This window comes from Saccostrea echinata, unplaced genomic scaffold (genome assembly GCF_033153115.1).
Source record: "Saccostrea echinata isolate AGI-Se365-2 ecotype Australia unplaced genomic scaffold, CSIRO_AGI_Sech_v1 ptg000001l, whole genome shotgun sequence".
Taxonomy (NCBI): domain Eukaryota; kingdom Metazoa; phylum Mollusca; class Bivalvia; order Ostreida; family Ostreidae; genus Saccostrea; species Saccostrea echinata.
The window spans coordinates 43,957,967-43,982,107 of NW_026889750.1; the positions used below are offsets into that span (position 1 = coordinate 43,957,967).

At 34.5% G+C, this 24,141-nt stretch overlaps 1 protein-coding gene across 2 annotated transcripts; it reads left to right on the forward strand.

Moving 5' to 3' along the window:
- Positions 1 to 5,068: 5,068 nt before the first annotated feature.
- LOC133179841 (T-box-containing protein TBX6L-like) lies at positions 5,069 to 19,948 on the forward strand. Of its 2 annotated transcripts, none has more exons than XM_061314546.1 (7): positions 5,069 to 5,439; positions 5,670 to 6,289; positions 8,958 to 9,225; positions 15,860 to 16,062; positions 18,683 to 18,751; positions 18,836 to 18,930; positions 19,610 to 19,948. In XM_061314546.1, exons 1-7 carry the CDS (start codon positions 5,431 to 5,433, stop codon positions 19,771 to 19,773), a joined length of 1,428 nt encoding a protein of 475 aa, XP_061170530.1. In that variant the 5' UTR covers positions 5,069 to 5,430; the 3' UTR covers positions 19,774 to 19,948. The 2 variants fall into 2 exon arrangements, with proteins under 2 accessions (XP_061170530.1, XP_061170536.1); XM_061314552.1 differs by having other exon boundaries at positions 5,787 to 6,289.
- Positions 19,949 to 24,141: the final 4,193 nt, after the last annotated feature.

Sequence of the window (24,141 nt, forward strand, 5' to 3'; positions counted from 1 at the left end):
TTTGAAAATCTTCTTCTCTGCTCCTGGGTATTATTAAAACAAAATAAGTGCATGGTTATGATAATGAATTATGCCTTTTCTAAATTTGTGAATTTCATGGCCCCTGGATCAGGGGTTCTGGTGTTAGGGCGAGGCTCTATTGATTATATAGTGAAAATGCATTAATTCTTTGAAAATCTTCTTCTCTGCTCCTGGGTATTATTTAAACAAACTAAATGCATGGTTATGATAAGCATTGATGCCTTTCCAAAATTGTGAATTTCATGGCTCCTGGGTCAGGAGTTCTGGTGTTAGGGCGGGGCTCTATTGATTAGTGAAAATGCATTAATTCTTTGAAAATCTTCTTCTCTGCTCCTTTGTTTTATTTAAACAAACAAAGTGCATGGTTACGATGCACAAGAATGCCTTTTCCAAAATTGTGAAATTCATGGCCCCTGGGTCAGGGGTTCTGGTGTTAGGGCGGGGCTCTATTGATTATATAGTAAAAATGCATTAATTCTTGGAAAATCTTCTTCTTTGCTTCTGGGTATTATTTAAACAAATTAAGTGCATATTTATGATAAGCAATGATGCCTTTTCAAAACTTATGAAATTCATGGCCCCAGGGTGGGGTGGGGTGGGGTGGGGGGGCTCCATTGATAATATAGTGAAAAAGCATAACTTCTTTGATAAAATATTGAAAATGCATTATTTCTGTTAAATAATCCTGTCTGTCCCTTATTGTTGAGCAGAGAAACAAAGTGCATAGTTATGATGAACAATTGTGCTTCTTAAAACTTTTTTTTAAAGTTGTGGTCCCAAGTTTTGGTGTTTCGCGGGGGGGGGGGGGGGGGGGCTAAATTGATAATGTAGTGAAAATGTGTTAATTACTTGAAAATCTTCAACTAAGTGCATAGTTATCAAGATGATGAAGGTACCTTTACCAAATTTGTGAATTTCATGACCCTGGGACATGGATTTTAGTGTTAGGATAGGGCTGTGTTTATTCTGTAGTGAAAATGCATTATTTCTTTGAAAATCTTCTCTGTTCCATGGCAAATCGAAGGCAAACAGAATAAAAGTTTTAATAAGCAGAGAAATTTTTACCAGATTTTTTAACATCAGCGCCATTTGGTCAAGTGTTCTGGTCCTGGCCAGCGCTCTATTAATTTGTATTCTATTGAGAGAAGTTATTCCCCTTTGCCATTCATTTTTGATAATTAATCACTGTAAATAATGTACATTATTTGAAAGTCAATAGACTAAGACAATTATGCAAAAAATGTTATTGTATAATACAAAAAGTACTTTCATAGTTTTAATGATCAGGTAGACTTGTAAATAATAAATGAATCAAAATGAGACAAAAATAACTAAAAATAAATGTTCTTCAAAGACCAAGAGAGGCCAATGTGAGAAGTCACAATATGGGGTTAAAAGTAGTACGGAATTGTCTGCATTGCGATAGTGCTAAATGGGAGATAGATTAGAATATAATGTATGAGTTGTTACTGAATACTAGACTAATTATTTCATTGATCCTGATCATCCTATTTCTCTTGCTTTTGGGCAACAAAGCTTCATCTATCAGTTTATTTTATACTCTATGAATCCTCTAAATTGTATTATACTCAGGTGTTCGTTAAGGCCCTTGGGCCTCTTGTTATTAATCGTTACAGCTCGTTTCAGTTTTTTCTTGTGGTTTGAACCCAATATGCTTTAAAAATTTAGTCTACCAATCACGTTGCGGTATAGTAGTTATCTCTGGCTATTATTATTATAAATATTGCATGTAGTTGAGTGTAACATTGAAAATTTTCACCCCAAGAAAACCATTGTCAACCGAGGCGCAGTCGAGGTTGACAATGGCTTTGGAGGGGTGATATTATATTATACTGAATGTTTTATACAAATACAAATTACAGTGAACCTTGCGCGCATGATTTCTGCGCAGTCAACATTTTTTGAAATATCACCCGTCGTCAAGCAATGTTGACTGTTGCTACGCTGGAGGGCGTGGCTTCATTATTCAGCGGGTAATAGTGTTTTTTAACAAATGTTTCTCGACGAATCAGATTCAACTAATTTACATGAAAGTATTTAAATATTATCTGCTGTATCATCAAGGTATTGTCGATATATGTCACATGTTACTAGTGTCTTGTATGTATCTTCCAAGTGCTCTGTTGTAGAGGGATTTCAAATATTTTGATGTAGATATCTTTCATATGCTATTTTGTAGATATCTTTCACAACTTGTGTTTTAGATATTTTGTTTAATTACATGCGTTGTAGATATCCTTTTCATGATGTGTTGTTGATATCTATTTCGTGTATAGTTTCGTAAATATCTTTTATATGTTGCGTTAAATTGCTAATTGTTCCCTTATCGATGACCATACAGCAAAACACACGCCTATAGATATAGATACCTTCATGGTTAGGTCAGCATTTATTCTTTGATTTTCCATGTCTCATTTTGTTTCTTTTTAAAAACTGTGACATTTTTTTTAATATTATACTAGATGAAATCCCGCGCAAGCGCGGGGAATTGAATTTATACCACTACCGACAGAAAAAACCTAATAATATATATTGTAGGTTCTACTGACAGCCTACAGGCTTATAGCAGGAAGAAATACTTTGTTCAAAATCCCGAAGTGAAGTAGAAGTACGTCTCCAACCCAACCCAACCCCCCCCCCCCGTAAAACTTAAATAACAATATCATTAATTGACGTTTATTGTGAAACCTGTTATATACAATGTACTATGTTATGGATATTGTACTTCAAATGCTCTTATTTCATTTCCGTCACGAATAAAAGCAGTGAATATGCACATTTTACTGAGAAATAGATTTTTTGGTAAAAATTCACAGGTACTTGAGTCTTGGTTTATAAATATGTGTGTACCTTATTGATATGTAAAAACTGTACCTTACCTCTTTTTTTTTTTTTTTTTTACATATCAATAAGGTACATGTATACATATTTATAATCCAAGACCAAAAACTACCTGTGTAAAATTTGGCTTTTATTTAACGCCCTATGAATACACTGGCGGATTTAGATAGGGGCCCAACCCCCCTCCCGTTTTGTGTCCAAATATATACATAAAATTTAATAAATCATTTTTTCGGTGTGTCCGTGGGCCCCTACCCCAACCCCTTTTCAAGATTCCTGGATCCGCCACTGGAATAGGCCGAGTATTTGATACAAAAGACTGTATTCAGAAAAAAAAAACCTGAAATGTATTAATTAAAGCACAAAATTATATAACATAATTGTATTTGAATAATGCCTTATTCATTGATATTCTCTTTTCATGTAAGCAAGTTTATTACGAAGTACAAATTGTACTTCGGGTTGCCACGATGCTCTCAGTGAGGAATATATACAAATTTTACCTATAAATTTATTAGGAAAACCTACTACATATATGTAATAGTCTTTTCGATATATAAATATATTCACAACTTACAGTGTTATCAATGATTTACCATTATTTCAATGACCATTCACACAAAAGCTTTTTTTTTTCTTTTTTAACATCGGGCTCGATGCTATATGATGTTCTAGAAGCTTCCGTCAATATTACGATCGGTGAATTACGAAAAATAATTTGCACATTTCCATTTTTAATCGGTTATCACAACTTATTTCTTTTATATCATTTAAATCAAGTTTTGATTGAATAATTCTGTAATGACGTTTCATGAAATAAATAAACGATTGCTTGTTGTCAGTTTCATTAAAAATTGCCAGTAACTTTGATCTGCCAACCGGAAACGCCACCGTACTCACGTTTTTGCTATTTCATGGCTGTTTATAGAAAATAAAAGTAGACTTCTAATTTAATGCGCGATACTTACCAGGCCCGTAGGAAGCAATTTCAGTTTGGGGGGGCACAGCCAAACATTTTTCAGTTGACAGTTGAGGGGGCACTACCAAAATTTTCTGACAAGCAAAAAAAAAAAAAAAAAAAAAAAAGGTCGTCAACTACCAAATATTCCTTGACAAGCAAAAAAAAAAAAAAAAAAAAAAAAAAAAAAAAAAAAAAAAAAAAGGTCATCAGGCGGTTTTATTGAGGGGGCACATGCTTATAGTATCTATGTTTACTATACTAATCTATATATCGGCAAAATTATTGGGGGGCACGGCCCCCCCCCCCCCGGTTCCTACGGCCATGCTTACAATGCAAGTGAAATCTAAATATAGTTTACGGACATCATCTTGTATCGTGTGTATTCTTAGAGGAGTAAGTAAGAACTTTGGTGCACCCGTTTCGGAGTTTACTTGCAAAATTTATTAATTTATAAGTATAGATATTGGTTTTGTGCTTTTGAAATAAATGCAATGGAATGAATGTGCCACTTCCTCGTCCTATAATGTCGAATGATCTTTTTTTTTCAAATGTGTATGACAATTTTGTTAGATTCAAGCCTTTAATAACTGTATCAACGAAGAATCCTTCTCATGAATTGTTTAAGTAAACTGATCAGAAATCCTATCTCAAGAAATATTTAACATTTACCTCGTACAAGTGATTTTAATTTCTTCTTAGTAGCTATGGGCGGTAAATTGTATATTTTGATTACCAAAAAAGCATAACTACTCTAGATATTCTCTCAAGAGCAATATGAGTAAAGTGATATTTTGAAGCTAGCCAAACTATACCCATGTTCTTTAATAAAGAATAGATTTATAGGGGGAAAAACATTTTGGCAATGAGACAAAGATGGAGAGAGATGGATCACACAATCTGTGACAAAAACGTAAATCCTAAGCAAACCCTTAATATTACAGCCACCTTGGTAAAAAATCGTGTCTCAAACAAAAGAAAACTATTTATGTGTTACATATTGTTTCTGCTATGGTGAGAAATTTCATTTTCTACGATTGTCACCTTAACGCATGCGCCATCGGATCTTTCGCAGTCATCTGAAACGCATGCCCATGAGATAACTCGACAACTTGCACAGGAGAAAGGTTCAGATTTAATTAAAATGGGTTGGTTCTTATCGAAGAAAGTTTTTTTTTTATTATCGCACCGACACCTGTTTTCTTCTCATAACATGGGCAATGGCAGATTTCTCACCTCGGCCGATCACTCGCCGTGGATTCCGTGTCCTAAGACACCGTTAATAGTGTTCATGTGCAACTTTCAGAGGTGTGAATCTCGACTAACCCAGCGAACAAAAGGACTGGAAACATGTCCATTGAATTCAATATAGTTACCCTCAAACTGTTAAAAAAAATCCTGCCATTCCCGTAATTACCACTTTGTAAGGGCACTTGTTGACGAGTAAGTTCGCCGTCGAGGCTTTCACACTTCTGTCTACAGTAGACTATTAACACCTCTGTTGCTGTCATATATTTATTATGCTTTAATGCAATATCTCTTACATTTGAGAGTGTGAAGTCCGCAAAACGACAGTTTATCAAGAGAAAATGGAGCAGGTAAGAAATCGCCACTATTTCATTTCATACACCCAAATATTTCAATCGGGGTGCCAAAGATGTGTGATTTTGATATTTTTAAGGATACTCTTTTAGAAATATCCAACTAGTTCCATATATTAAGAAATACAGGAGAACAAGAAATATTGTAGAATTAATTCGAAATCTCACATAAAAAATATATTAATTGCTTAAGAATTGATATTTCGTGAATTTTAAAATTCATTTAGCCATTAGATCTAACAACAAAAAGAGACAAAAGTGATCGCGCCATAAGTGACCACACACAGATTTTCTCACCATTGGACCAAAATCAAGGTTTCTACATCGGGAGTGATATTTTACAGACCAAGGAAGATGAAGCAATTCGAGGCGCGGATCTTATGGGGGTAGAGAAGAAAATTGTCCCAACCGCATCAAACCTTGGAATTTCGAAGATAAGATATCAAGTCCATCAAAATACGAAATTTATGAAAGACGAAATATTGAACTTAAGTGTGGGAGAAGAAACTTCAAAAAGTGTTTCAGGATATGGAACGGATCCCGAGGAGTCGAGGGGTGTTAATATTCAGGAGCCAGACAACAATCTCGGACAATTTGATGTATTTCAAAACATTGAGAGATCACAACGAGATTTTCAAACAGTGAATGATCAAAATATTAGGAATGGCGATAACGAAATCCATAGATTGAGAGAGGGATACCCGGATCAAGAAGATCCATTTGCGGCGAATATCTCGGAGGGTCTACACTGTGAACGGGAGGGGGTGCAAGTCAATATTATGGATTCACACTTGTGGATGGCCTTCAATGAAATTCAAACCGAAATGATAATCAACCGAAGCGGGAGGTTTGTTACAATGATGATTCTTCTTGTTAATTCATTTATTAACAGCTATTATCACCCAGGTTAGCTTTTCAACAAACATTCATTTAAGATTTATTCCTCTAATCACTCATATAATATTTGTTTTAAATCTAATGATTTTCCAAAAGAAATCTAATTTTTAATTAAAATGTGAATAATAGCAGCCTACCCTGTGAGACAAAATTTGACAGAAATGACCTTTTACTTGACAATATTTTATAAAGGAATAATGGTCATTTATCTCAGTGAGAGTTATCTCTCACCAGAGGGTCAATCCACCTTAAATCATCCCACCCCCATTTTCCCCAAAAAGCCTCATTACGAGGATATTTCATTTTTCGCTTAAAATATAATTATTATTTTTGAGAAATCTTAGAATTTAGTAAATATGGACGGCTTTTTATCGGTATGTTATAAAAGGTATAAAATTATGTCGATGCAGTATGAAGCTGCGAATTTAGAGTAACTTCATTATTTTTTAACGAAGAATTCTCGATCAACAAGCTGTCGTGTAGTTGCTGTGAAGTGACACATCTTTTATTGCCATGCCACTGACGAGTCTGAGCTAGGTGCTGAGGTTTTGTTTAATATTTCTATAATTATTCTGTAATATTCAAACAACAACAACCGTAATTTAACATGTTTTAACAAGTCAAGGATGACCCAGTTATATATGTAAGTTTTCATTTTATCTAACCCGAGTTTTTTCTACCGACGAAATGAAAATTCTGGTTTTTATAACAAAATTACTGTTGCAAATTCTCAAGATATGGAAATAGTATCTCTGGGTTTTATTCTTTTACATACAAGAAAAAAAGGACGTTTCTGTGCTTAAATATTCTTTTAAATATTTGCTTCAAAGTTCAAGGGTTATTATTACTAGTATGTCACGCAGGAAAATGAATTTTTCAATTGATTATTGTAAAGGTACTTATTTTAGCGGTAATCATATTTAAGCACCTTTCTCGCTTCTTCTTGTCTGCTATTTTATGCACCCGCTAATACATGATTGAAACTGACACTTGCAGTTTTCATGACTCAAATACGCGAATTTATGATTCCGCTAATTAGTTGAAGTGGAAGGATTGTGCTAAATTTTGTGTGCGCTAATTTATGTCCGTTTACAGCATTTAAAGTATGCTTACCCCTGCCATTACAGTATAATATTTACATCCACTGAATATTATTTCCTTTATTTCTTATAAAAACCAAAGCGGTTAATCAGTCAGTAAACAACACTAAGCAAGCCACCTGCATAGATTTCTTTAAAACGGCTGTTCCATCAATTATGCATACAATGACATTCACATCTATAATACAATATTTAATATATTTAATTTACTTAAATGTTTTTTTTTTATAAAGATATAAATATAAACAATAAAATTCACATAACCCGCTTACGCGGGTTATGTATTTTTTCTGCAACAACTGCGACATTAATTCCCGCACTAACAACCAAAGAAAGCATTTTATTGCTTAAATATACATCTCCGGAATCTCTGGTTTTCTACACTTGTAACCGTCTTCCAACAAAGAAAAAAAACGAACATATTTTTTATGATTAGCGATAGGGTTTTTTTTTACCTTTTTGTTTTGTTAAACTTTGTTTAGTTTGTTTTATTAATTTAGGACATGTACGTTTTTCTATCATGCACAATGTTTGTAACAGATAATTGTTTATTTATTGAACATTTTAATTCTTAATGCACAGTATATAAACATGTAGTATATGTACCCTAAAACTTTTTTCTTTGAATCACGCTTACACTTTAAAACTTCTTGTTCGTTATGTATTATTTTATAGATGATTGTGAATAACCAAACATTTTTAGCACACCCCAACGAAATCGAGATGAGCTTATGCTACACCCCGGGCGTTGGTGTCGGCGTTTAAGTTTTAGGAGCAAGTCCATTTCCCTACCTGCACCTAACTTGCATGGACGATGCATCTATGGATGGGTAATACACGTACCAGACTTGCTTCGGATGCTGAATCTGTGCTATATTTTCTAGATGAGTGACCAGGTTAAAGTTTTTGGAGCAGGTCCATTTTCAAGAAACTATAAGTCATATTTGGACCAAACTTGCATGGATGATGTATCTAGGGATGGACAATACCAGACTTGCTTCCGATGCTGGATCTGACCTACATTTTTCGGATGAGTGAACAGGTTAAATTTTTTGGAGCAGGTCCATTCCCAAGTAACTGTAAACCCAACCTGGATTGACTTAATTTGTATGGATGATGCATCTATATGGATGGACACTACCTTACTTGCTTCAGATGCTGGATCTGGCCTACATTTTTTGATGGGTGAACAGATTAATGATTTTTGAGCAGGTAAATTCCCAAGTAACTGTAAGTCCTACTTAAACCAAACTTGCATAGATATTGATCTCAGGATGCAAACTAACTAGAAAAAAATTGGTGTGAGATTTGCCTTACTTAAAGATTACGTGCGTCGAGGTGAGCATCGTTATCTTTGACTACCTATGTTTTTCTCAGGATGTCTCCTGGCTAGAAGTCTTCTCCAAACTATAGTTTTATCTTTTATCTTTTTTTTTTCTTTTTGTAATGTGGCTAGCGAGGTCCAATAATCTGGTCAGATTCATACACAAATTTTCAAGTGCTCACTTTAATTTTCAGGAGAATGTTCCCATATCTCTATATTTCTGTTACCGGCCTGAAGTCGGACGGAATATATGATATTTTGCTGGACGTCCTGCCGGCGGACAAACGAAGGTTTAAGTTTTTTAATGACGCCTGGGTCCCAGTGGGTGTGGCCGAACCTCAGCAGGAAAATTCCTCCTATGTACACCCCGACTCCCCCAGTCTAGGGTCGCTGTGGATGACGAGAAAAATTTCGTTCGCCAGAGTGAAACTGACCAACAGCTTAGAGTCTTCTCCAGAGAATGTAAGTAGACAGTGACTTGGAGTAGGTAGACTGGAATGGTGTAAGTATATAATGGCTTGGATTCTGCCGAGAATGTAATTAGACAATTAATTGGTGAATAACAGAGAATGTTAAAAGCCATTGGATTGGTTACCCCGGAGAATGTACTTAGACAATGAATGGCTTGGATAATTAGACAATGGCTTGGTAATTCCAGAGAATGTAGGTAGACATGCTATGGCCAGTGCGTCTTCTCACAAAAAAGTTAAGGTTAAAATAGGACAACTCTGTTATTCCTTAGGTCAACAAATACGTAATTTTTTTTACAGGATTATTAACATTATATTCTAATTAAATAGAAATATGAGTTTTGTGACCAACTATAGATTAGATATTTATTGGAGGCTCTGAAAATTTTGTCTTAGTCGTAAGATATTTTGTGAAAAGGTCCACTGGTTTCTTCAGAAGTAGCTCCCTCTTTCGTGAATGTTAATAAGTATTGCTGAACTTAAAAAGCATTTGATTGGTAATGTAATTAAGTATCATTTCTTTATGTTGTGATACATGTAGCATAAATACCTGAAAGCTAGGCGCGAAATCGATAATCAAAGTACTGAAATGTCATAAAGTGTGGAATAAAATATTACTTTTATATATCAAATACTACTAGTATAAGTGTAGGTATGAACCTTCCTCTAAGATATATTTGCAGGAAATCGTCGGTACTGATTAGAATGCACTCAGAGAAATGGGAGTGATAACAGCGAGCACTTAACACTTTTACATAAAAGATAAACCTGACCATGGCGTCAGGTCTGAAACAACGTGCAATTATACAACATGACAATTAGGATAAAAATAAGGCGTAAAATGGCCACAGATGATGAAAATGCGCGCAGCAATTGTAAGGCTGCATAAAAGAGGCGTATCCTAATTTATATGGAAAATATTTGACATCACGAAAAATAACATTAAAGGTGTAAAAAGGACAGTTGATTTTTTTAGGTATCTACATGAACCTAAAAATTAATAATTCGTCCTCAACTGGCAAGGAAATAATCTTTCCTTGACTAGTGCTCCTTGACTGATGCTACCCCCCCCCCCCCTTGAAAATTAAATAAAATCGGAATCGGATATAATATTGGGAACAACCCAGCCACGAATATTCTACACTTTTTTTGGCCAGCAAGTTTTTAATCTAAGCTGTATGTTGCACAATAGAATTCAAATTTAAACAGGAATTGAGTAAAACAGTTATATTTCATTTATGCTAAGATAATGATTGATTGATTGTATGTTGTTTAACGTCCCATTCGAGAATTTTTCACTCAGATAGAGACGTCACCGTATGGCGTTGAAGGGCTTCAAGTTTAGATCTATACTCGGCACTCCGGGCCATTGAGCAGTAAGAGATCTTTATCGTGCCAACGCCTACCGTGACACGGGACCTCGGTTTATATGATCTCATCCGAAAAACCCGAGACTTTCACTTCTAGTACCGGGCGCTTGGCGAAGGAACAGTCACTACCTATGTTTACGTCTTAGGTTTGACGCAGCGCGGCGAACGAGAATCGAAACCGGGCCTCCGGATCACGAAGCATGCGTCCTACCACTAGGGTATGGTAATTAACTTTCATATTAAGTATAATTCAGTAATAACCATAGAGTTATAGTTGCAAACAATGTATTAGCTTATTAAAACATATATTGTTTGTTTATTTCTCTCAGACCATACAATGGTATATGAGGTACATGAACATATTTACATATATACAAAATACAAAGTCAAGTAAGGAAGAGTAGTATGAAATGACAAAGTATTACTGAAAAATGGCCAATATCTTTTTAACAAACAAAGACAGCTTTATCAGTGAGTCAACATTTGTGGTGGACATAAGATTCTCAAACTTATAAATATTTACATGAAAACAATACTTCTTATCAATAAGTTTCATACGAAATGAGGAAAAGTATGGACACTCCATTACATAATGGAATTCATCACCTAAAGTATTTTTATTAATACATAAATTACATATTCTTAAAGATCTATCAGTATTAGTCCATCTACCAGCTTCAATTGGAAGTTTGTGGTTATAAATTCTAAATTTGGTCAATATAATTCTTAAATCTTTTGGGAGTTTACTTAGGTACATTTCTCGTCCAAAATTGTTTTTAAAAATCCTGTAATTTAAACATTTAGGTGAATTTTCTATGCTCATATGCCAGTCTTGTAAAAATTGACTTAACAATGTTTCTTTCACAATAGATTTTAACCATGAAATACTCGAAAAATTTTGATTCATCCACACATAAGAGAGACCACATGAATTCAAAATATCTCTTATACATTTCAACCATGGATGCATAAATAAACCTTCAGAAAAGCATTTATGGAGAAAACAATACATTATTATGTAATCTTACGTTCATGTGACATCAAAAGTTTAGCCCAATAAGTAATCATTTGTACCTTTATACGTATTATTAAAGGGTATCGCCCAGTTTCCCCATATACCATACAATTTGGAGTGCTGGATTTAACATGTAAAACAAATTTCAGAAATTTTAAGTGTACCTTTTCTAAAATATCTATATTTTCGTAGCCCCACACTTCACACCCGTACATCAAAATTGGGCTTATAACTCTGTCAAAGAGATCTATTTGACAATCTACTGGCAAATTAAAATACCTTATTTTTCTAAGTACTCCATACATGGCTTTTGATGCTTGTTTAGTTAAATGTGTTTTGGCATTTCTGAAAAAACCACTACGAGACATGATAACACCTAAGTATTTAAATTCGTTCACAATTTCAATTGGTGCACCTCTATACAAAAATATTTTCTTTGGTATTCTTCCTCTAGAAAAAAATTACTATTTTAGTCTTGTCTGTATTTACTTGAAGCTTCCAATGGTCACAATAATCAGAGAAAATATTCAGAGATCTTTGTAAATCCTCTGGATTATCAGATAATAAAACTGTGTCATCAGCATAAAAAAGTATAAGTAGTTTAAACATAATCTGCATTTCAATTCCTAATTTTTCACTAAAGCTCGTAACCCCTTCAATATTATTCTGCAATAAATAGCTTTCTAAATCGTTAATATATAAAGTAAAAAGAAATGGGGATAAATTTTCCCCTTGTCTTACTGCAAGGTTACACACGAAAAATTCAGAGATATTTTGATCAATATATATCTTCGATTTAATACCACTGTACATATTTTTGATAAATCTTAGACATTTACCATCTATACCACTTTTACACACTTTGGACCACAAACCAGATCGCCAAACAGTACCAAAGGCTTGTTTAAAATCAATAAATGCACAATGCAGTTTTTTCTTACTAAAAGAAACAAATTTACACAAAAAATCTAGTATCAGTATGTTATCTATTGCATGTACCATATCCTTTTCTAGAGCCAGCTTGGGCTTCAGTAATTAATTCTAACTCATCAGCAAAAATATTCAAACGTTCACATAAAATACTGGTAAATACTTTTCCTAAACAGCTTAATAGTGTTATTGGTCTATAGTTTACAGGAAGAGTTGGGTCTCCCTTGTTTTTATATATTGGCTTAACGATACCAATAAGCCATTCCTCAGGTACAAAACCAGTATCAAAAATCAAATTAAAAAGGTCAACATATAGTGGCAAAAAACATGATATCGTTGTACTTATATATTCTTTACAGATTTGATCATACCCTGAACATACCCTGGAGCTTTATTATTTTTCAGTTTGTTAACTGCTTGCAAGATTTCTTCTGCAGAGATTTTAAAGGGGAGTTATTATCGAGATTGACATCATTATCATCTACATCACCTTTATCATCTTTAGATTCATTATTTTTTTTCAAAAAATCGTACATTGCTTTGATATCAACTACAGTTTTACATCTAGCCTTCGAACTATTTAAAATTCTCCAATATTCCTTAATATCACTTTTCTGTAGATTTTCTAGATAAAGAATGTTCTTTAATACATTTATCCATTGTTTTCTTGTATTCTTTACTTGTAATCTTAAGATTTTCGGAGTCCTCCGGGGTTTTGTGTTTGTTGTGAAGACGTTTAGCCAAATGAAATTTTCTTCTTGCAGTGCGGCATGTCGCATTGTACCATAGTCTATTAACTTTTTGATTATTTTTTAGTTTTGATTTGTTTTTCACATCTAGTGTAATTTCTGCAGTAGATAGAAATAGACTACACAATTTACTAGAAATGTTGTTTATATCGCTATTTTGGACAGTATCAAGATTTTCTCTACGTTGTAAAACTTCTGTCTGTAATTCTTTCAATTTATCAAATTCAATGTTTTCTTTGAATTGTTCAGATTTTTCCGGGTTCCATTTATACTGTTTGTTATTGTTTTCGTCACACGGTTGATCGGTTGAGTGAGTTTCTACCTTTAGGCTTTCGAGTTCAAATGCTATTGGACAATGAACATCAGAATATAAATTACAAAAATCATGAATATAAAATTTTTTAAGCAATTTGAACATGTATACACTGCATATTACATAATCTACTGTACTACTACTTCTACACGGGAGTTTATCTTCACCAGCTCTACCGTTTGCTATAAATATATTGTTATTTTGACAGAATTCAATGCATTTGTACCCGTAATTATTGCAAGTAGTATCTACAGGTAAACGATCAAGTTTTATATTCGTGTCACATAAAATGCTACCATGTGTAATAGCTTGTCTTGTTTCTTCATCCCAATTATTATGATCTGCTATAAATTCATCAACATTTACGTAGTCCTGCAGTTTACCCACACGGGCATTAAAATCACCTAACAAACATGTATATTCAGTGTCATGTGAGAGATTAAACAATTCTCTCTCTATTTCTAGAAAACAATCTTTTGAAGCATATTTTGTATTTTCAGGGGGTATATATACAGTTCCAAATAGAATGTCACTTGGTAGATTAAACAAAGTTTTGGCAAGTGAAAACCAGTAGACATATGGGCAACATGTATTATGTACAGTAAAAAATTTAACAAAATCTACTTTAACAGCTAAAACTATCCCGCCAGATTTAACCTTAGCTATATCAAATCTATTTTTCATGAAAGTACAATAATCTGGTATGTTAATATCGTCAGTATTATCCGTTTTTGTTTCAGTGAAACACAAGATGTCATATTCAGAGATAAAGTACATATGAAAGTCTATAAGCAGTTAGAAAAAAAAAGCATCACAAAGATGTAAAAATATATTCGTTTATAAATTATGACGATTTGGTCCCCAAGTATATGTAACCCCATCCCATCTCAAATAAGAGAACAAAAGTTTATTTGCAAACTTCCGTTAATCCGGATACGCATGAAGTTTTGTCTTCTAAAAGACGTAAGATGGGCGTGTTACTGCAGCCTCATCTTTATAGGAATGCCAAGTTATATTTTGGTATACCGTTATTTACGTTCTTGCGCCATCGACCCTTTAGTCGATGCTCTACTATCTAAGTGCTGATCTAAGTGGCCCTCTCCGGATTCCATATATGCGAACTATATTTAACCTTGTGAAATAATATCGGTTTATTTAACATACATGAAAATCTCAGAACATATACTAAATAAAATATAAATATAAATACATTGTCATACATCAGAAATAACACACTTAATGTCTTAAATTACGTGAATATATCTTTAAAAATGTGTTTTTGGTATTCGTAAGAAACGCTGTATGTTGCAGTTCACCGACTTTAGCGTGGGAGAGATGCGAACTCGGTCACTTCCTTTGATGTGGTGACAATGAATTCTCGACATGGAAAGCGTTAGCACGTCACGAACAGAGAAATCATTATGGTCTTCTGCAAAAAGTTCTAATCGCAAAACATGTGAATGAATCTCACAACTCGGGATGAATTTGAGCTCTTCGACATCTGGGATTTCAATAGCTGCAATAACGTAGTCCTCTCCACTTATTTTAATTTTGGGGTGGGGGTGGGGGTAATGGTGCAAGTGCAGGAGTGATCCACTACAAAAGTCTCTTGTGTAAAATAAATCTATTTCTATCAATACTATTGGTTCATCAATATAAAGGAAAACTGCTCAACAGGAACTTTCTTTAGTTCCAGAAATACTTAGAGGATAGGGTTGTTTGCTTTTTACGAAAGCCTATTAGGATCAAACTATGGTAAAAAAAAATCTTGGTTAGTTTAGTTTAGTTTGGTATAGTTTAAATATAAAAAATCATTTATTGATTGCTTGGTCTCTTAACATTTTGTTGCAGTATGGTTAAACTCGGGCAAGTCATTGCATTTAAAAAAGGTTTTACCGAAAAGTTAGAAAAAGATTCCCCTCAAGTTTAGGCAGTTTATTTTTTTTTTTGGGGGGGGGGGTTGTTTCTTGTTGTTTTTTCTTGTTTGCTTGTCATTTTTTATGGGAGGCTACCCCTCCCCCTTCAAAAGCACGGATCTGTCAAAGACATAATAATGGCTCTTCAAAAGGCATAATAACGCCCTTTGGAAAGGCGTAATAACGCCTTTTAGAAGTTTGATTAGTTTGTAGTTTGATCCTAATAGGCTTTCGTAGCTTTTGTATGTACAGTATTTATTTTGATTACCTGGTCATTTTTGGTCATGAGTGCCGTACAGGACTGTATTCTTTACATCTAAATTTATATTGTAGATTTTTCTTCATTCTATGCATAAATACGTCATCAGGATTACGATCCGAAAGCGCCAGACCACAACAGAAGTCAAAAAATGCATTTCGTTTTTGCTGCGGGAGACCAATTTCATAGCAGTGACGGCGTATCAAAACAGCAAGATCACTCACCTTAAAATCCTCAACAATCCTTTTGCCAAAGCATTCCGAGGGGACAAAGCAAGGTCGGTTAATTCTGAGCATTGGGGATAAATTTACATCATATTCATCTCAAGGTCTATGAATTCTGCGCAATGGTGATAATTTTACATCATATTCAATTTCGGAGATAAACTATATAACACACGCATATTCATTTCAAGGTCGGGATAAATTTACATCATATTCATTTACGGTCAGTAAAGACTGTGCTGTGGGATAAATTTACATCATATTATTTCCAAGGTCGGATAGTTCTACTCAGTGGTTATAAATTTACATCATATTCATTCCAAAGTCGGTTAGTTCTACTCATGGTGATAAATTTACATCATACTCATTCCCAGGTCGGTTAATTCTACTCAATGGTGATAAATTTACATCATATTCATTCTCAGAGATAGATTTACATCAAATTCATTTCAAGGTCGATTACATTTGCGCTATTTGTGATAAATTGTATCATATTCATTGGTAAATAAATTTAAATCATACTCATTTCAAGATCGATTAATTCTGCGCAGTGGAGATAAATTTACATCGTATTCATTGCAAAGTCGTTTGATTCTGCGCAGTGGGGATAAATATATAATTATATAAACCTTCTAACTTCTGATTGCCAATTATATAAAGATATATCGTAAACAGAGGTTTTACCCTTAAAAACCTCCAGTTGTGCATCTTAATTATACCGGTATCTGATACAAAAGAAATTTATGAACGATTTCAAGGTATAATTTATTACTATAAAAAATAGTTTGCTTCGAGGAATGTTTGTTGAAATCTGATTTTCATTTCCTAGCTAGTTGTCGGTGGTGCTGTTATGTGTTTTGTTAATATATTTTTTTGCTCCTTAAAAGTCAAAAGCAAGAGAATTTCCACAGAGATCTCGATAACTGTATACATGTACATATATTAAGCAAGGACTGTGTTAAAGGTAGATTGGAGTTGAAGTCTTAATTGTATAAAGCATGAACTGTTGGATTCAATAGGTAGTTTTTGGCAGTTTTTACCACAAGTGACTAAATTGCAGCAAGTAATGATAAAATTATACAGTACTTGTATCATTATACGTGTGTATTTCGTGAAGTACAATTCAGGAGAGAACGTCAGGTACCCGTGATTATGACGTCATAATAGAAAATATCCGACTTCCATAGACCTGTGTGAATTGGTGAGAAAATAAGTTACAAATCTACGTGTTCATATATTGTTCTTCAGGTGCGATAAATGTTTTCTCTCTCGAGTGGCGAAATGAACGTGTTGACCTCATGCAAGCCAAGAATTGTATATAATATTTGAACATTAGCACCTGTGTAAAAAAAAAATCACGTACATACCTTGGGCACATTCTTTTAAAAGGTCAGACGACAAGTTCCTCAATAATACATAATTTTTCTTAAGAATTTGTCATTGAAGTATTGCTACTTTAACAAGTTTTCTCGCAAAAATTGAGTATCTTACTAGGCATTTATGCAAGATACATGTACCAGATGATGGTGTTATCTATATAATCCTATTGGAAATCTCTTGAATTCTCTGTATCACAATTTTTAGTGTATATATTTTTTTATATTATTGTGTACATTTTTTTAAAGACATATTTTAAAAACAGTTTAACAATTACAAGATAATGATATTTATATTTTTCTATATATATTATAAAGAGATACAAAACAGCTATTCGAGGAAAGTGTCGTCTGACCCATTTCCATGTGGCTATTCCTGTTGTATTGCAGAATAGCAATCAATACATGGTTAATATATATTTTTATGAATACATGTTGTAGCCATGCAGTAAATATCAAAACTTATAACAATCGTAGAAACGGTAGACCTCTTATGATTCGAGTTTTCAATGTTCGTAATGGAACGTACTAGTTAAAAACGTTAGAAGCATAGTTTACTTAAATATAATTTGACGGATGGTGCGTTGGAATAGGGCCACTAGCTACTTCACATATGAAATGTGGAGATAACGAACATTATTCAAGCTCAAAGTCCATTATTAAAACAATACAAATCGGGAGCATAGCAAACATGGACCTCCAAAAACATCAGAGGTTGAATCAGGTGCCATGAGGGAGTGAGCATCCACTGCCGACCGGTCACACCCGCCGAGTGCTCCATGTCATGATGTGGAAAAAAACGGAAAAATCCGTAGACATTTCAGTGTGTAAATAATGGCCTTACAATTAGTATGAAAAATGTCATTCGAAAAATATAAGGCGAGATCGTAAGGTTGGCAACGCGACGGTCGAAGCCGACAAAGCAAGGGAGAGAGAATACATGCACGAAAAGCATGGGCGACCAGAACACGAGCCGAGGGAAACAATACGAGGAAGTGAAGGCAATAAAGCAAGAGAACGAGAGGGAGTATAGGCGACAAAGCTAGGGAGCAAAAGTACGAGGGCAGAAAGCGGCGAGGCCGACGGTGCAAACCGACAATGCGAAAAAGCGAAATTACCATTATCCTCGAATTACATGGCTCTCGCTCCGATATTCCCCCCCCCCCCCCGTTTTTGCGATTGCTCAGTTTCGCTCTTTCGTGTTGTCGCTCTAACGACATTGAACTGAGGGAGGTAGAAATTGGATGTTAAAGCTAATATACTTCTAGTTCCTAGTAATCATTGGACACTATTTCAGGTACAAGCGACCCAGACGAAGGTCTTCAGAGAAAGACCGTAAAGCAGATGACTCATACGGACAAGGCAAGTGTGAACAAGATTACAAATGAGAAAACTTAAAAGTGCTAATCCACTTTAGTATAAAGTTTTTTTGTGTGCTATTTTTAGAGAGCGATGAGGTCAGTGATGAGAAAGGCAGACGACTGTCGGAATCCCGCGCAATCTTCCCGTGGACTCACCAGAATACTACCTCTAACAAAGACAGCGGTAAATCTGCAGAAATTATGCTTAAAATGTTATTAAATGATACTCTGTTCACTTGCTGCGACTTGTACGAATACGTATATTATATTACTACGCAAGCTTACATCACCCTATTCAACTCGGTAGGAACACAGATATGAACAAATTATGCATGCAGCTGAACACCCTCTCGCATCATGGTTTCATTTAAAGAATGTTTCTCACAAAATAAATTATCATAATAAATGTCAATCATTGGCCTTGACTTATAACCAAGGTCAAGTGAGACTTTAAAGTGTTTCAACAACTAACACTGTCTTTGACCTTTAACTTGACCCTTTAACTTTGACCCTGTACTCGGTGGGCTTATGGCCACTGTTCCTCTATCGCAAATAAGAAACTGAAAGTTAATAAATATTATATATTGTGTCCGAAACTTAGATTAAACATTCTTTGAACTTAACCTTTGACTTTACGACCCTAAATTGACGAGGCTTGGGATTTATTTCAAACAAAAAGGTTAAATATGTCTCTACATATCTTGTTTACAACACTACTGGGACACACTCGCATATTCTACCATATATCCCCTTGCAACATTATTGCGAGGGGATGATATCCAACCAGCTAAAAGATTTGATTTTTTCTCTAGAATTTTAAACTTCATCCAATATTTCAATGATACTCTCGATTTATCTTTCAGAAGAACTTAGTAGTAGTCTGACTTTTTCATCGGAATCGACCTCTAAGAATGTATTGATGTCTCCATACCTTCTGAATGCCTATCGTTATAACGTCGGGATCTACGCCAGCATCATGGCCTATCACGCTCGCCTGGCGGAACTCAATGGAATCTCCAACAACTAGTGCTTGGATAATTTATCTGTGCACACTGACCACAGGACGACAATGTCCAAGGGAAGAGAGATGTGACTATGTCTGTCAAAAGTGCATTTTGTATATGCTTTTAAGATACATACAATCATACTTTTGACATTCTTATTATATATCATGTCAAACTTGCTAAATTTACAAGCACCCTGTGCTTACTCTTGTTTTCTTTGATTCTCCATCACATGTTTGGATAGTGCTTCACATACATCACGTCTCTATGTATTCCAGACGTGCAAATCTGACAAATTAAACATTTTATGTTCGTCTTTAGGGTGATTTTTATTAATAGAGATCACGTCATTAAATTATTGAATAACCCGCTATCGCAGATATGTGATTTTAGTTATTTTTGTGTATCTTTTTGCAATGATTGCAACAGTCATATCCCATAAAACACAAGAATGACTAAGACATTTTATTGTTTATATTTATATCTTTCTTGTGTTTTCATAAAATGGATGAAAGTGATAAAATATTATATTATCGATCTTTAGGTTACATGCATTGAAAACCCGTGAAACAAGTGACATTTGACATGTATTTCCATACTTGAAAGTTACATGTCATTTTTATGTCTAAATTGATGGGGAAAAAATTTTTCAGAACTATTTTAAAAAATTCAGTTATTGGGCTTATACAAAAGTACTATAAATAGAACGCCTTTCACATCCTAGTACATTACGTTCAATGAACCCTAACCCCGTCACCAGGGCCCTCTACAATATGTCACCGAATTAATTATAATTTTTTCCAGTTTGGTTTTATCTTCCTTCATCTTAAATTTGTACACATAGAACATTAGTTTTGAAGATTTAAAATAGTATTAATTAAATTGTATTTTAGAAAAAGTATCAACAACAGAAAAAAAATAACGTTAGTATAACGTATTTTATATGTAATAACGTCACGCTACGTTATCTCCAACGTGTAGCGTATTACGGTAAATTGAGACGAAAAATCAAATATTTTTAGCCGTACTCAATATGGTATATCATATTAATCCTTTGGCAAAGACCTTCATAAATACGACTGACATGTAAAACTGAGCATATTGACGCCCATGTCGGAGGTACCGATGGAATAGCGCATAAAGGAAAAAGTGCTTACTGATTTCATATAAAATATGATAGATACTATAGATCACGTGTAACTGTTATTTATTTGTGATGTTCTTGAAATTGACTGTCAAAATTTCTCGGATTGTAGATTTTCAGCATGTTAAAAATGACGTAACAATCGCATTCATTTACAAACAGCGCGGAGTTTCCCGAAAGTGACAGAGTTAGGGTAGTGACAGAGTTAGGGCGGTTGGCGATACTGGATACAACAGTTGCAAATTAACCCGAGTTAGCGAGTTATGAATTTTTTTCTGCAATGATTTCAATTCCGCATTACTCAGCAAAGAAGGACATTTATCGTTTATATTTATATGATTTGCATTGTATATCTTGATACGTATAATCTTTTTCATTTGAAGTAAGTTGGTAAAATTTTGTGTTATCGATCTGTGCGACACAAAGATGGTAGAAACATGAAACAGTTGCCCTTAAACGGTTTTTCCATATTTAGAGTTACTGATGGGCTCTGTCTATTTCAGAAGCAAACTGTTGTTACTGTTGGTGTAAAGAGCAAGAAATAAAGGGGGAGATTCATATATATTACAGTAGCGGCCAAAGTTCTTAATAGGAGCAGTTTTATGTACACCATGTTAGAACAACAAGCTATAATTTTTGTCCTAATTTATGCAAATATTTGATGTACTGTAAATTGAAATTGTACAGATCATGTCCTTTCGTTAATCATGACTTGGTCTACAGGTTGATTCCAGATTATAGCATTGTGACTCAAGTGAGCGTTGTGTACCATAGGCATTTTGTTATACAATGTACTTTTTCCTGAATTTTCTGAAAATTCCACTTAATTCTTATATTTAGATAAATTATATAGCCTTATAGCCCTATAGATAATTCAAAAAATGTAAGGCATCTATATGTCATTCCATGGAAACGGTAAAATCCATGGTAATATAGCTGTAATTGGTTTTGTTCTATATACGTAGAATAAGAGCACGCCAATAGCGTTAAAAATATTTTTGGTACAACGATCGAAACGCAAAATTTAATATCCACACACCGTCAGGGGTCCCGTGGCCACGACGTTGTAAGGAAGGGTGAGTAGGAAAAGTATGCGTATCAGCAAAAAATGTTTATATCGGGAATATTTTTAGCTCACCTTGACGAAGTCTGAGATGAGCTTATGCTATTAGTATACCCCCGGCGTTGGTGTCGGCGTCCCGGTTAAAGTTTTAGAAGCAAGTCCATTCCCAAGTAACTATAAGCCCTACCTGGACCAAACTTCCATGGATGATGCATCTAGGGATGGACACTACACACTTGCTTTGGATGCAGGATCTGACCTAGATTTTCCAGATGAGTGACCAGGATAAAGTTTTTGGATTTTGGAGCAGGTCCATTCCCAAGTAACTATAAGCCGTACCTGGACCAAACTTGCATGGATGATGCATCTAGGGATAGACACTACCACACTTGCTTCGGATGCTGGGATTGACCTAGATTTTCCAGACAAGTGACCAGATTAAAGTTTTTGGAGCAAGTTTAATTCCCAAGTAACTATAAGCCCTACCTGGACCAAATTTGTATGGATGATGCATCTAGGGATGAACACTACTACACTTGCTTCGGATGCTGAATCTGAACTAGATTTTCCAGATGAGTGACCAGGTTAAAGTTTTTGGAGCAGGTCCGTTCCCAAGTAACTATAAGCCCTACCTGAACCAACCTTGCATGGATGATGCATTTAGGGATGGACACTACCATTTTTAGCCATATTTTAATCAAATTAGCATGGATGATGTATCTTAGGATGGACACTTTCAGACTTGCTTTGTGTTCTGAATCTGACCTACACTTTCCAGATGAGTGACCAGGGTAATTTTTTTTGGATTAGCTATATAGTATTATGGCCTGTTATGATTATACTTGCATAGATGGTGCATCTAAGGATGAAAACTTCCAGACTTCCTTTGGATGTTGGAACTGACCAAAATTTTCTTGATTAGTAAACAGGTTAAAAGTTTTTTGAGCAGGTCTATTTCCAAGTAACTGTAAGTCCTACTTAAACCAAACTTGCATTGATATTGATCTTGGAATGTACACTAACTAGAAAAAACATGATGTGAAATTTGCCCTACTAAGTTACTTATTGATAACATTCGTCGAGGTGAGCTTTGTGATCTTTGATTACTTATGTTTGTACATACACGTAGATATATATAAAAAAAAAAAATACTGTCCTAAATTTGTCGCTACTAGGAAATAAAGAAGTGATTATGTCAAAAAGAAGAACAAGAGGCTGCAAGCCACAATGCTCACCAGAGTCCTAAGTCATTCTCCTCTTCTTTTTCAATCTATATTGTGTCCCAGCCCCAAGGTAATAACTAATTAACCAATCTTGTCGAATCCACTACATACATGGTGATTCTGAATATCATTATGACTAATGTGCCCTTGCTGCTTTGGGGATTTTTTTTTTCAATTTTGCAGGAAGTAAGTGTCTATGGCATGTAGTATGTAAAACTTGACCCCCGATTTTAGCTCCACACTACCCCAGTGTCCATATTTAATTTCAACAAACTCGAATCTACACGATTTGGGATGTCGCCATGCGTGCTGCCTTCGAAATTTTCCATTTTAATTACCGGTATATCTGTGCATTCCCATGTAAAATTCCGAGTACCTATTTTAGCCTCACACTTGTCCCAGTGGCCATTATTTGAACAATATAAATTTGACTATATTCGGGATGCTAGCATTTTAATATATATACTTATACGTAAATGTTCCACTTCTCTATTTGAGAATAGGATCAATTTTAATTTTTTTTTTCTTCAGTTTTTTCCCTGTATATGTTCCATGTGAATGATCTTTTATTGTTAAACCACCTAAACACAGTAAACATGGTTCGAGTCAGTTTGAATAAATTTATATTTGTAATATCTGGGAATACTTGCATAATATAATTTTAGTGACCTTGATGATCTTGATTTAAGTAAAAAATGTAGATTTTTAAATATATATATATATATTCCCATGTAAATTTTTATCCCCTTTTATGGCCTCGCCCTACCCGGGGGGGGGGGGGGGGGGGTACGATTTGAACAATCTTAAGTTTGAACTACATGGAGAAGCGTGCATATCAATATGACTTATCATGACCCTACTGTTCTTTAAAGATTTTCCCTACAGATTCCCAAGTTAAACTTTGAACCCCTTTAAACCGTAACCCCTAGGGCCATGGTTTGATCGAAATTGAATCAGAATC

Bases quoted from the DNA above. Each gene is read 5' to 3' on its own strand.
- LOC133179841 (XM_061314546.1), top strand. The intron at 9,226-15,859 runs GTAAGTAGACAG...TTTATATTGTAG, and splicing joins TAGAGTCTTCTCCAGAGAAT to ATTTTTCTTCATTCTATGCA. The intron at 18,752-18,835 runs GTGTGAACAAGA...ATTTTTAGAGAG, and splicing joins GACTCATACGGACAAGGCAA to CGATGAGGTCAGTGATGAGA.